This window comes from Myodes glareolus, chromosome 12 (assembly GCF_982192425.1).
Source record: "Myodes glareolus chromosome 12, mMyoGla1.1, whole genome shotgun sequence".
Taxonomy (NCBI): Eukaryota; Metazoa; Chordata; class Mammalia; order Rodentia; family Cricetidae; genus Myodes; species Myodes glareolus.
Window position 1 is genome coordinate 3062290 of NC_142037.1, and position 13882 is coordinate 3076171.

General features: G+C 49.7%; 3 protein-coding genes and 1 pseudogene across 7 annotated transcripts; 2 read left to right on the forward strand and 2 right to left on the reverse strand.

Moving 5' to 3' along the window:
- The first annotated feature begins 1219 nt into the window (after positions 1-1219).
- Positions 1220-4530, forward strand: Pip4p1 (phosphatidylinositol-4,5-bisphosphate 4-phosphatase 1). Of its 4 annotated transcripts, none has more exons than XM_085698451.2 (7): positions 1223-1447; positions 1623-1813; positions 2247-2353; positions 2623-2728; positions 2889-2941; positions 3036-3126; positions 3713-4530. In XM_085698451.2, exons 1-7 carry the CDS (start codon positions 1285-1287, stop codon positions 3854-3856), a joined length of 855 nt encoding a protein of 284 aa, XP_085554577.1. In that variant the 5' UTR covers positions 1223-1284; the 3' UTR covers positions 3857-4530. The 4 variants fall into 4 exon arrangements, with proteins under 4 accessions (XP_085554579.1, XP_085554578.1, XP_085554577.1 ...); XM_048435604.3 differs by having other exon boundaries at positions 1223-1426; XM_085698453.2 differs by lacking the exon at positions 2623-2728 and having other exon boundaries at positions 1220-1426.
- An 85-nt stretch (positions 4531-4615) lies between these two features.
- Positions 4616-6988, reverse strand: Apex1 (apurinic/apyrimidinic endodeoxyribonuclease 1). Its single transcript, XM_048435601.3, has 5 exons — positions 6848-6988; positions 6585-6696; positions 6191-6378; positions 5409-5601; positions 4616-5310 (listed from the first exon to the last, which is right to left on the reverse strand). Exons 2-5 carry the CDS (start codon positions 6637-6639, stop codon positions 4793-4795), a joined length of 954 nt encoding a protein of 317 aa, XP_048291558.1. The 5' UTR covers positions 6640-6696; positions 6848-6988; the 3' UTR covers positions 4616-4792.
- A 5-nt stretch (positions 6989-6993) lies between these two features.
- On the forward strand, positions 6994-13605 carry Osgep (O-sialoglycoprotein endopeptidase). 2 transcript variants are annotated; one of them, XM_048435600.3, is made up of 12 exons: positions 7082-7218; positions 9390-9495; positions 9836-9955; positions 10049-10224; positions 11439-11534; positions 11862-11911; positions 12028-12106; positions 12481-12546; positions 12654-12744; positions 12915-12990; positions 13093-13191; positions 13389-13605. In XM_048435600.3, exons 2-12 carry the CDS (start codon positions 9456-9458, stop codon positions 13426-13428), a joined length of 933 nt encoding a protein of 310 aa, XP_048291557.1. In that variant the 5' UTR covers positions 7082-7218; positions 9390-9455; the 3' UTR covers positions 13429-13605. The 2 variants fall into 2 exon arrangements, with proteins under 2 accessions (XP_048291556.1, XP_048291557.1); XM_048435599.3 differs by lacking the exon at positions 9390-9495 and having other exon boundaries at positions 6994-7218.
- On the reverse strand, positions 10868-10964 carry LOC125401388 (U6 spliceosomal RNA; annotated as a pseudogene).
- Positions 13606-13882: the final 277 nt, after the last annotated feature.

Here is a 13882-nt window from a genome sequence, read left to right on the forward strand (position 1 = left end):
TGGCAGAACCACCAAGTTCCAAGCCAGGGTCTTGTCTCAAAACTGAAAAAGGACAAGGGATGCAGCAGTGGTAGCCGAGCACTTTTATAGCATATTTGTGCCCTGGCTCCAATTTCCATTTAGAAAAAAAAAAAAAAGGATCAGTTATTACTACTTTTTTAGGTGCTGAAAGGAAGCCTGGGCTTCCAGCATGGCTACTGCTGAGCACCAGATACCACCAGCAGCCTGCAGGAACAGGTACAGCATCACTGTCTGTGTGTCAGATTGGTCTCAGTCAACCACCTGACGACTGATGCGGGCCTAACCAGTATGCCCACCATTACAGGTTTTAAGGCAGTCTCCCTGTAGCTCAGGCAGGCCTGAACTCCTCGCCAAACCTGAATGTCTGATCCCCCTGTCAAACCTACACTGAGACCTGCTCATTTTTAAATTATGGGTGGCTTGACTTTTATGTTATGTATACGTGCACACTCACATAAGCCGTATGTGTCTGGGTGCTGGGTGCCCACATAGGGCATAAATTAGCACCGGATACCCTGGAGCTGGCGGTGCAGGTAGCAACCGCCCTTGGAGGGTCCTGGGTACCGAAGTAGGCTCCTGTGACTTGGCAGTAGGTGTTCTCAAGTAGTAAGACATCTTTCCGGTGCCCCGCCCACTGGTGTTCCGGTTCACCTTGTCTGGTCCAGGATGTCTCGCTGCTTCCGAGGCTGACCTGGAGTCCCCTGGCTTCCTAACTCATCCTTCTGTGCATTTACAGGCCTGCGCTTCCATGTCACCAATCTCCGCGAGGCTGGACCTGGACTCGGGGCCCGAGCTCGCTCCGGGGGACTCTCCATGGTCGCCCAGACCCACTGCAGGCCGGGACACCCAGCCCAGCCGCACGTTTGTGGCGCTAAATTCGGGCCAATCGGTTGGTGTCCCCCGGGAGACACGCGACAGGCGGGGCACGTGACATGTGCGGGGCAGCCGCCCACTGGGGCGCAGGTAGCGCGATGGCCGCACTTCCAATGGCTCGCACAACTTCCAGTCACGTGCGGTGTTTACGGACTCAGCGGCTACGAGAGGGTCACGTGACCATGACGCACCTCGCCGCCGTCCAATGGCGCAGCAGCGCTTCCTCGCAAACCGGGAACTTGTTTCCCTTCACGAATGGCAGCACGGAGGGGCGAGGCCAGCCTGTCACGTGAGCGGGGCGGGGCGGGGCGGCGCGCAGGCGCCGTGAGGACCCGGTAGCAGCGGCGGCGGCGGCGGCGGCTGCTGGTCGCTGGCTGAGCGCGAGGCGCCATGGCAGCGGACGGAGAGCGCTCTCCGCTGCTGTCCGAGCCCGGCGACGGCGGCGCTGGAGGCAACGGCTTAGCGGGCCCGGGTGGGAGCGCGACCGGGCCCGGTGGAGGCCTGACGCCCTCCGCACCTCCGTACGGAGCCGGTAAACATGCCCCGCCCCAGGGTAAGCCGGCGGTCGGAGGTGCACCGGGGCCTAGGGGCGGATCGGGCCGGGGGCGGAGCCTGCACCGGCGCCAGGTGCGGCCCCGTGGCACCTGTCACCCGCGAGGCATCTTCCTCCGTGGAGCATCCGTGGGAAGTGTCCGCATGATGAGTGGGTTTATCTGCTTCCTCTTCAGCATTTCCCCCGTTTCCCGAGGGGCACCCAGCCGTGCTGCCGGGAGAGGACCCACCCCCCTACTCACCCCTGACTAGCCCGGATAGTGGGAGCGCTCCCATGATTACCTGTCGAGTCTGTCAGTCTCCGATCAACGTGGAAGGCAAGATGCATCAGCATGTAGTCAAATGTGGTGTCTGCAACGAAGCCACCGTGAGTTAATCCTGTCTGCAAAAACAGGCCTTGTTTCCGGGATCCTCTTCTTGAACCCACTTTCAGTTCCTGGATCTTCACCAGCCATTTCCTCAGACGCCGTGCACCAGAGAAAGTGCTCGCCAGCTCTCACTTTCACACCTTTGCTGTATCCTGAAGTGTAGTTCTCATTGGCAGTTGTTGTAGTTGCTTTTGATTTTTGTATTTTGGGGTTCTCTTGTTTGTTACTGTGAGACAGTCTCACAATGATCCAGGCTCCCCTCAGACTCTGCAGCCTCATGAGTGCTGAGGTCACACAGACAGACCTATACTGGCAACGTTTGTTTCTCTTAAATGTCTGACTTTTCCTTTCTCAGTGATGTTCTTGGAGAGGGTTGGGATAGCCGGTTTGCTTGCTGATGTACCCATTGTTCTTTTATTCATTGTTCCCTAGCCCATCAAGAATGCACCCCCAGGAAAGAAGTATGTTCGATGCCCCTGTAATTGTCTCCTTATCTGCAAAGTGACTTCCCAACGGATTGCCTGCCCTCGGCCCTACTGGTAAGATACATAAGGTGGGAAGGCTATACTTGGGCAAATTGTAAAGGAAAAAAAAAAAACAATTTAAAAAAAAAAAAACCTGAAGCTGGGCAAGGTGGTGCATGCCTGTAATCAGTCCCAGCACCTGTGCGGTGGAGGCAGGAAGATCTTTGCAGCACCTCCAATTCCTGGTCGTCTTGCCTACACCTCCCAAGTGCTGGGATTCTGTGTGTCATCAGATCCAATTAAAATTAAGGACTTTTAAAAACATACTTTTCCCCCCTGTATAGCAAAAGAATCATCAACCTAGGGCCTGTGCATCCAGGACCTCTGAGTCCAGAACCACAGCCAATGGGTGTCAGGGTCATCTGTGGACATTGCAAGAATACGTTTCTGGTGAGGAGGGATATGGGAAACCCTGGAGGAGGCAAGTACTAGGAATAGTAGTAACTCCTGACCGAGACTGTCCTGTTTCTCATTTGTCATCCTCCTCCTTGCCTCAGGGTTCTCATTTCAGGAGAGCCTTCGTGCTATGGTTGTTTTTCTTTTTCCATAGTGGACAGAATTCACGGACCGAACCTTGGCACGATGCCCTCACTGCAGGAAAGTGTAAGTGGTTAGCCATTGCACTGGTAACTGGGTAATGTATGGCATAAGGTCAACGGGGCTATTCCAAATCACCATTTCTGTTGGCTCCCCACAGGTCATCCATTGGCCGCAGATATCCTCGGAAGAGATGTATCTGCTGCTTCTTGCTTGGTTTACTCTTGGCAGTCACTGCCACTGGCCTTGCTGTGAGTAGTCCTGATACAGACTCCGTATCTGCCTCATCAGTGGGCTAAAATCTGAGAATGTCGAAAGAGCTGGGTGTTGGGGTGTGGCCTTGAATCCAAGAATATGATACGAAAACAGGGAGTGAATTGCTGCCAGTTCAGATGTGGTTTTGCTGATAAAAGTGTTGGCCTAGCGTGCTTGACCGCCTGGGTTTGATCTCATCACCGTATAATCTGAGCATAGTGGTGCAAACATAGGTCCCAGTGCCCAGGAGGATCAGATTTTAAGGTCATTCTCAACTACTGGATTTGAAGCTGCTCAGGGGGGAGCATTTTCAGGTTCGGGTAAACTAAAGTTAAAGGTGGCTAATAAACAAGAAGTAGAAGGTACTCCTCTCTGGAGAGGACAGCAAGTTGTTTCGGGTCACTTGTTACACGTGAAAACTGTCAAATGTCTGGGATGGCAGGAGGGAACCTTGGAAAGATCCCTGAAGGTGGTTACAAGTGCCTAGGGAACAGAGAGTCGGCGTTTTATTACTGCTCTAAGACTTTAGCAGTAGACACCAAAGGTAACCTCCTCTTCTTCTTCTTCCTCCTCGTCTGTCAGTTTGGCACATGGAAGCATGCACAGCAATATGGAGGGATCTACGCAGCCTGGGCATTTGTCATTTTGCTGGCTGTTTCATGTTTGGGCCGGGCCCTTTATTGGGCCTGTATGAAGGTCAGCCATCCTGTCCAGAACTTCTCCTGAGCCCCTTGATCCAGTCTGTGCCTGGCGGCTGCCTGGTAGCAACAATAACACTACAAAAGGCTCTCTGTGGACTTCTGCAAGGAAGCCAAGCAGCTGCCTCCCTCTTCCCTGGGGAGAGGTAGGAAGGAACCAGTCCCTTACTTAGGTTTGGAAGGGTAGGTAAGACCATTGCTGGCTGTCTGCTTTCCTCCAAGGGTTGCTGTTTAGGGTAAATAGGCAAAATGTTGCCCCTAAGCCTGGATCCTAACGATGGTTCTAGCCATGTCCTTCCTATATGTGCTCCCTGAGAACCATTCCTGACCCTTAGACATTCCAGGGCAGGGTGGGGGTGGGAAGTGGGGGGGTGTTCCCCTCCCTCTTGTGCACCATTAGGACCTTGCTGCTGCTATTGCACTTCACCAGGGGCTGGCTCTGGCCTCAGTACCCTGTCCCTTCTCTCCACATTCTTGTCCTGTGGGGTGGGGTCAGCCACTGCTCTGTACAGAACTACAGGAACTGATGTATATAGAACTATTTAATATGGAATATGGTCTCCTAATTCTGTATTTCCCTGAATTCCTCCTGACTTTCCTTACTTCCAGTTGCAGTATTGAACTGGGCTGAGGTAGGGTCGCTGTCTCAGGAGAGGTTAGGGATTCATCTGTGCTTGTAAATAAATAATGTCATGACTCTAACCTTTCCCATTCAACAACTTTTGTGTATGAAAAAATAAAAAAGGGAATTTGTAGGTTCACAAAGGGAAAAAAAATGATAGCCAAGTTGAAAGTAAGACCTTTTTATTTTACTTCGATTGTTCAAAGGAGCCCAATGTTTGGTTTAACATTTAAAATGGGGGGGGGGGGCAATACAAAAACAAACCCTGGGGTCTAAAGGACACCTATTAAAGTGTACCGGGGAGAGGAGGCTATTTCCCAGGCATAGATACTTCAGCAGGTGTCACAGGGCGAGGTAAAGGGTGATGGGACAGTGGTCGCTGCCAAGAGCCTTGGAGCGGATCTTGCTGTCACACAGTGCAGGTAAGAGAGAGTGTGACAGCAAAAAGTAATCAAGGCGCCAACCGACATTCTTGGCCCGAGCATTCATCATGTAAGTCCAAAAGGTGTACGCATAGGCAGTGCTGGGGTAGAGATGCCGGAAGCTGTCAGCCAGCGGGACGTCCTGCAGCAGCTCCCCAAAGCCCTGGCGCTCCTGGGGGGTGAAGCCAGCATTCTTTTTGTTTCCTTTGGGGTTCCGAAGGTCAATCTCCTCATGAGCCACATTGAGGTCCCCACATAGCACAAGTGGCTTTCGGGAAGCCAAGTCCTTCAGAAACTTGCGAAAGGCTTCATCCCAACGCTGTCGGTACTCCAGTCTTACCAGACCCCGGCCTGCATTGGGGACGTAGGCTGTTACCAGGACAAAGGACTCAAATTCAGCCACAATCACCCGGCCTTCTTGATCATGCTCTTCCTCACCTACAGAAATAAAACAGCATAAAAAAACCCATCTAAGAATCAGCAGAGTTAACAACTGGCCAAAGGACATTGTGACACGAAAACCAATAGGGTCTCACCAATGCCGTAAGAGACTTTGAGTGGGCACTGGCGGGAAAGTAAACCCACACCACTATATCCCTCCTTGTCTGACGGAGCCGACCAGTACTGATGGGTGAGTCCAGGCAGGTCTTGAAGTTCAGCTGGGAGTTTGTTCTCTGAGCATTTGGTTTCTTGGAGGCACAAGATATCTGGTGCTTCTTCTTTTACCCACTGAATGCAAACGTAAAAAGTTAAAATCGTATGTGCTACATACCATACACAGGATGGAGTCCCTGTGCATAAGGAATTCAAGCAGCAGGATACATGCATGTGGCCAATGGTTCTTGTCTGTGTGAGTGCTTGTTGAGCGTTCGGAAGCTCAGCAAAGTGCTTTTAACTGCTGAGCCTTCTCCAGCTCCCCCCACCCCACACACACTTAGATTTTTAGTAGTTGGGAATGAGGCCACACTACAATATTGTAACGATTAGTTAAAAAGGATATAAACAAAGCGATTGTGATGGAAGGAATAGACAGTCGTCGTCCCCCCAACTACAGTCAAGAGAAAAACAACATCCTCTACACTCAAAGGAAACAAGAATGTTTTGGGTGGGGGTTCACAGGGTTTCTCTGTGTAGCCCTGGCTGTCCTGGAACTCGCTCTGTGGATCAGGCTGGCCTCGAACTCAAAGAGATAACGCCTGGCTCTGCCTCCCGACTGCTGGAATTAATAGCGAGCACCACTACCGCCCAGTTCCAAGATGATTAATTCTTAAGACTGGTCTACCAAGGAAAGTCTACTTCCCTCCTGAATTGTACTCACATCTAAACCTTTCTTCTTAATCCAGGCTCGAAGCCCATCCACATTCCACGAGCATATCTTGAGTGTGGCAGATTTGCCACTGGGTGAGGTTTTCTGATCTGGGGGGTCCTCATACAAGACAGGGCCCTCTCCCGCGGCCTCTTTCTCGTTTTTCTTTGCTGCCCCTTTTCTCTTCTTGGGCTCCGGCTCTATAAAATAAAGTAAGAGCTGGCGGTTTCCAACCTCGGGCCAGTGTTAACTATAGTCTCACGAGGCGCACTAGTTACCCAACTTCTCGCGCTCCTGCAGTGTAACTTGGTCCATTTTTACCGTGTTTACCGTGGTCTAGTAGAGTCGTAAACTTGCCTGGGTTGGGGAGGATGGAGGTGCCCATGGGCTCATTTCATCTCCTTACCTGACTTGGGTTCTTCCCCGTCTTCTGCTGCCGCTTTCCTCCCACGCTTTGGCATCCCGGTGACGAAAGCCCTTAGGCGCCTGGCGCACCGAAGCAGTGTTTACTGCGCTGCCTGCAGATAAGAAACGGCGAAATCAAACGCGAGGAGAGCCTCCTCCCTCGGGCGTTTGCACACCACGGGGCCTCGTTCACCCAGTCTCCCCGCCACGCGCCCCGCAGTCCCCGTGAGGTCATGCAGTGAGCAAGCTCGCCGAACCCGCTACCTGGCCTCCCCGCTAAGCCCGGGAGCCCCTCACAGCACAAAGAATGGAGTCTGCTCGTTCCCACGTGGGAGCCTGGCGTGGTCACGTGAACCGAGGTCGTCCTTCCCCCGACGTGGGTCAGGAGCGCGGTGATTGGTCCGCCTGGCGCCTCGTGATGTCACTTCTGGCGCCCGCAGGCCCCGTCGCTTGGTTCGGGGCTGTTCGCGGTGGTGCCGGTTCCGACTAGTCCCGCACCCGGGATCCCGCGTCGGGCACCATGCCCGCCGTGCTGGGGTTCGAAGGCAGCGCCAACAAGATCGGCGTGGGCGTGGTGCGCGACGGCACGGTGCTGGCGAACCCGCGGCGCACTTACGTCACGGCCCCGGGCACGGGTGAGCGCGCGGCGTTTTGTGCTACGGGGCTCCTTCCCGATGTTCTGTCCTGTTGCCTGCTCCCGCCTCCCGGATGCTGGTGTTGCAGGCTGGTCCCAGACACCCTCTTACAAAACTTGATTCGCCTTTGGATGATAACTCTGACGGCTGGAAGTGGCTCATACACATAAGTGGGTTCCTTCAGGGTTTTAGTCTAGCCTCCTGAGTGCTGGGGATAAAAGGTGTGAGCCACCACTCCCGGTTGTTTTAAGATTTTATTGAACACCTTCGAAAATAAGTGTTCCAAGGCCGCTCTGTAGTCGCACATAGAGATTGCTTTACACTACCGCATGAAAAACATTGTTTAGGATGAGCCAAAGGACAGCAGGGCGGATATCAGAAGTTACTGTATTTCGTAGCTGTCTGTTTTTCACTACTCTCACAGTGGAAATGGTTTCAGTGGGCTTTGAGAACTATGTAAAAGCACCGGATACTGCACGATTCTCAATTAAGATTATTTACAAATTGTATCTTATACCCTCTCCAAAAGCACCCACACAACATATAAGCTGCGTGTATCTGTAAAGACTCCCCAGATGTTTCAGGTTACATAGTAGAAATATATGTGTATTTAGAACTGACTGTTGTGCACTGGGCCAGGGTTACTTTAGTTAAAGGGAACGCTCCTGACAGTTGTAGCACTGTAGTTATTATGTGCTAAGTCCAACAATGTGACCTGTGTGCAGTTCTGCGGGATTGCAGAGAAAGTCACTGAAGGGTAGGAAGTCTGTATAAATTGAATTGATTCTGGAGGCTGTATGTGAACATGGGCATCTCCAGAAAACCTGCGTAGCCTGTATAGAGGTTGGAAAGAAAGCTTAGTTGTGGTACAATATATAATCACAGCAGGAGGTGGAGAGAAGAGGGTTTAAGGCCATCTTGGGTTATGTGTGACCTTGTCTCAAAATTAGGGACTTGAAAAGAGACTGTCTTAAAACCTAGGTGTGTGTGGGAGAAACCCAGGTGAGTAAAGGGATTTTCTTTTTCTACGTTATTAAAATATTTTTGTTGGTTTTTACTTTTAATAGTTTGGTACAAAAGTAATTGGAGTTTTTGCGTTGTTGACATTTGTTGTTTGATGCTGGAATAAATGGATAGTTGTTCGTTCTCATTCTCTCCCTTTCCCTCCTCTGTGTGCTGGGACTGCAGGCATGTACTATGATGCTTAGATAGAATACATTCTGCAGTGTTACAATAGCTCATTTTAACATGCATTTATCATGTTTTGTTTTGGTTTGGGGTGAGTTTTTTTTTTTACTGCTGTTTATTTATATACTATGGAAATGATGTTAGATAGAAAGTAAACTGAAGCCAAGTGGGAGCTCAGACCTGTAATCCCAGTTCTCCAGGAGGCAGACGCAGGCAGATCTCTGAGTTTGGGGCCAGCTTTGTTCCAGGTAAGTTCCATAGCAAGTTCCAGGCCAGCCAGGGCTACATTCCAAGACCCTATCTCTAAATAAATAGGTAATGAAACACCAACAATAATAACATTTTGGCCCCTGGAACTGCTAAGGAACAGAACCCTGAAATAGCTGGCTATTAAAAGTTAACTCTGACCTGTTTGTTGTGAGCAGCTGTGGAAGCCGATCTTACAGCTACAGAAAAACTTGCTCGGGGTGATCATTCAGTGATCATTGGATATTTGAAGCCAGCTGGGAAGTCTTTTTAAAAAGCTCAGTAAGTTGATGCCTCATAAACAGCCGTTGTCTTCAGCTCTCATCCAGGAAACTTTCCCAATCAGACTGTGGCAATGGCAAATAGTTGATTGCATGGCAAAGTGGTCATAACCAGCTTAATGGCCCCAAAGCTCTTCCCAAAGCCAAACCTTTACCAAAAAAAGTTCCCAGCCATTGATGGTCTGTCTGAGTCCCAGGGAACCATTGCATTTGAGAAGGTGCACTTAGCAAGCCATTGAGATGAACTGTCCTGCAGTCAGCGTTGATAAACAGAAAGGGCCCAATCAGAACAGTGTCTGACTGCATGTGGCATAACCAGAGCATCATTTCCACAGCCAGCAGGGTACAGAAAGGGCTTGCTAAAAGTTTGCTTCAGGAATAAACAAACCAGTTTTTTTTTCTTGTCTTGGTTTTTGTTTGTTTATTTTGTTGTTGTTTGTTTGTTTTTGAAACAAGGTCTTTGTACAAAGCCTTGGCTGACCCAGGACTACTTTGGAAACTAGGGTGGCCTTGAACTCACAGATGTCCATCTGCCTCTGCCTCCAGACTGTTGGGATCAAAGGCACGTACCACCATGCCCAGCTAACAAACTGGTGTCTTAGCAAACTGTGTTGATTAAAATGGTTCCTGCTTTGTTTAATAAAAATGTGTTTTGGGGGGAAGTAGAAAAAGACAAGACCTCCTGAGTAAATTGGGAGCGTGGGGACCTTAGGAGAGGGTTGGAGGGGAGAGGAGAGGTAGAGAGGAGAGCAGGGGAAAACGTAGAGCTCAATAAAACAAAACAAAATGTGTTTGAACCTAGATATAATGATTTAAAATTGATAGCCCTGTATCACAGTTCCCTTTGCACCAGCCTAATATCTGCCTTCCTTACGGTTCTTGATCTGCATGCCTTTCCTCAGGATTCCTTCCAGGTGACACAGCCAGGCACCACCGCGCAGTTATCCTAGACCTGCTGCAAGAGGCTCTGACAGAAGCTGGGCTAACCTCCCAGGACATCGACTGCATCGCTTACACCAAAGGCGAGTCTGGGAGAATGGCCAACGAGGGAGGCGTATGGGTGGGCCCACAACTTTCTTCAGCTGTTTTCCTCATTCCCATTTGTACCCTGTTAGGTCCTGGTATGGGAGCCCCGTTGGCTTCTGTAGCTGTCGTTGCCCGCACTGTGGCCCAGCTGTGGAATAAGCCTTTGCTAGGTGTCAACCACTGCATAGGCCACATTGAAATGGGCCGCCTCGTCACAGGAGCCGTAAGCCCAACTGTTTTGTATGTCAGCGGAGGAAATACTCAGGTATTTAAGAGTGATCTTGGTGTTCCGCCCTACTTCTTAGGTCCAAAGACACAACCTGGTTCTTTGGACCTAAGATACTATAGCAGACACAATATAGGAGGAATGTTGCAAGTTTTGGAGGAGAATTTGCAGTTTAAAGAGAAAGGAATGTGGATTTAACTCTTCAAGATAATGCCTTTTTAAAAAACATGTTTGGATGTTTTGTCTGCATGTATGTAGGAGCACAAGGAAGGTCAGAAGAGGACTTCAGATCTGGGGAATAATAGAAATTAATAGAAAATTGTGAGCCAGAGTCTTCAGATAGCCCAGCCGCAGACTCGTGGTCCTCTTTCCTCAGCCTAAGTAGTTGGGGTCACGAGCCTGCTATTGTTGTTGCTGTTGTCACTGTTTTATGCTGTTAGTGACAGGGTCTCACCATGGTAGACAGGTTTTCCCTGTGCTATTTTGGTTTTTCTAACTCCTCCCAAGTACTGAGATTACAGGTTTGCACCACTGCACCTGGCCCTGTTTTTTCTGTTTCTTATGGAATGTCTTGTGTGGGTCACCACAGCAAGCTCTGTTTTGAATTCTTATTTTTAGGGTTTGTTTTTGGTATGTATCTGTGCGTGTGTGCATCTGTGCAGTTTTTGTTGGTTAGTCTGCGTAATACAGATGTTTCATGAGTTGATGTAATCTGTGCATGGGCCTTGCTAATCTTCTCTGTATCATTATAATTTTAGTGTGTGCTGCAAAGTAAACACTGGTTTGTTGGTTCTTTGATAAAGATTTTTTTAATTTGGCAACTTCATACATATATATGATATCTTGATCATATTTGGATTTATTTATCTAGTGTGTGTATGATATGTGTGAGATGTGGCCACACACATGTGCTTCTCAGGGAACAGCCTTCAAGAGTTCCAGAGATCAAGCTCAGGTCTCTAGGTTTACTAGGGAAGTGTTTTTGCCTCCTGAGCCATTTTACCAATTCCTGGTTTGGTTTTCTTGAGACAGGGTCTTGCTATATGTCTAGACTGGCCTTAAACCTCACTGTGTAGCTCAACATGGCTGTCTGTCTGAGCCTCACCAGTGCTAGAATTACAGGTATGAGCCACTAGACAGCTTGCCTTTCTTTCTGTCTTACTGGATAGTGTTGGCCCTGTGCTACTTCCTTCCACACAGCTAAACTCTCCTCTGTAGACTTGAAGTGTCATGGGCCTTCTCATCGTTCTTAGGTGATTTCCTACTCAGAACATCGTTACCGCATCTTTGGGGAAACTATTGACATTGCTGTAGGAAACTGCCTGGATCGTTTTGCTCGCGTGCTGAAGGTAGGCCATTGAGACTGTAGAGAGCGTAAGGTGTGTTTCTGGGGAGCAAGAAGAAATAAAAGGCAGGGAGCAGTAAGTAGGTATTGGGCTTGCAAATCGAGTTGACTTAGAGGGAAAAATTAACCCTTTATGTCTCTATGTATCTGTTGCTTGTTACAAATGTGCTTCTTCCTCTGTATGTATACAGTTTATGAAAGTGTATGCTGATTGCTTTTCTTCACTTTGATTTGAGGAGGAACCCCAGAGTGATGAGTATATTCACGTGTGTAGAAATATGCATTTTACATGATGCTTTCATGGTTCTCTGCTTCTCTCTCCTGCTGGTAGATTTCCAATGACCCGAGTCCAGGCTACAACATCGAGCAGATGGCAAAGCGGTGAGGACATGACGAGGACTGGCCACTCATGCTTCCTTGTGCATAGTGAGCTGTGGGGGGCAGGGGTGAGCCACCAGCTGACCGCAGGTCTAGTGCCTTTATTCATTTCTCCATAGAGGCAAGAAGCTAGTTGAGCTGCCGTACACTGTGAAGGGGATGGATGTCTCATTCTCAGGGATTCTGTCTTTCATTGAGGTGAGAATGGGAGATGGGAGCACACACTCTTAAAAACAGTGTGTCTGCGCCGCTCAGTTTACTTCCTGTGTAAGCATTCCCTCATCATTCACGTTCTGTGTGCCAGGCACTGTTCTGATAGGAGGAACACAGGACAGGGTGAAGCAGTCCCTCCCTACTCGGGGAAAAGACTCGAAAACAAAAATAAAAAGGAGCAGACGACGTGGGTGTGTGGTGGCGACGTGGGTGTGTGGTGGCGACGTGGGTGTGTGGCGCTCCTGTAATCTCAGTTGTAATGACGTCAGCGGTCCTTCTGAATGCAGGAATTTTTGTTTTCATGAAAGCCTCACGCACCGCGGTGTTCATCTTTTGGGTTGTTTACCTTTTAATTGCAGGATGTAGCGCAGAGAATGCTGGCCACGGGGGAATGTACTCCTGAAGACCTGTGTTTCTCCTTACAGGTAAAGGAGTGAAACGCTGGGGTGCAAAGCTTGCTGTAGAGTAGAGCTGAACTACCCCACTCAGGTGGGGTGCTGCTCTGATGCCTCCCCTTGTCTGTCCTCCACAGGAAACGGTGTTTGCAATGCTAGTGGAGATCACAGAGCGAGCCATGGCACACTGTGGCTCCAAGGAGGCCCTCATCGTAGGAGGAGTTGGATGTATGTGTCACCAGGAAGATGCTTCTCCCTAGTCCTGCTAGTCACCCTCCTCCTGACACTCGGCTTCCCCATCCTCTTCCCCGGTCTCCTGCTAAACTGTCCTAGGAGCACAGCTGGGTTGATAACAAGACAGGCGGACCTCAGTTCTCTGTGGCTCCTACTCTTCACAGGTAACACGAGGCTGCAGGAGATGATGGCGGCCATGTGCCAGGAGCGGGGAGCCCAGCTCTTTGCAACCGATGAGAGGTGAAACCATTCTCTCTGTCTTAAGTTCTTCTCTTCCCGTTATTAGGGTTATAAGTGGTTTCTGTGTTTAGGCCTCAAGTCTTGTTATCTCTTCTTCCCCAGATTCTGCATTGACAATGGAGCCATGATAGCCCAAGCAGGTTGGGAGATGTTTCAGGCTGGACACAGGACCCCTCTCACAGAGTCTGGAATCACACAGAGGTGGGTGGCGTCCTCCTGTGAGAGAGTAGACAGTAGGTACGGGATGTCAGAAGAACAAAGGGTGCTATGGTGACATGCCCTGCAGTCCCGGCGGAGGACTGTGACTTTGAGATAAGCCTGGGCTGCAGGTGCTATCCCAAAAATCAAGGAAAATGAAGTACTAAGAGGCAGTCACGGGTTTTTCCTGTTTCTCGCAGGTATAGGACGGATGAAGTAGAAGTGACGTGGAGGGACTGATGGCATTAGCAGGAACAGAGTAGCTTGCCATGTGGTGCTGATGCCGGAGTGATCTTGGTGATACTGAGGACTCCGCTTCTGTCTGGCAAGTGTATGGATCCCACGCGAGACTTAGGGTCCCTATGGAACCCCAAGATGACTCCTCAATAAAAAAAAATCCTTTTTGTATGTTGATAACTGGATTGTGTTTTTCAGGACTAATACAGAGTTAGCGCTGGGTAAATTCTTACTGGTGAGGTCAGTGGACAAGCGGGTGAGGGTCAGAGTAGCGCTTGGTTGATGGTGCAGATAGTTCTGATAGCAGCTACGTGGAGAAAGCTGTGGGTGTCCTCCTACCATCCCGTTAATGATAGCATCCTAACTAAGAGTATTTCAGTGTCGTGCCCTGTGCTGACAGTTCTGCGCTTAGTGAATTGTCATATTCACTGAAGGAGACATTCAGAATGCCCCTTAA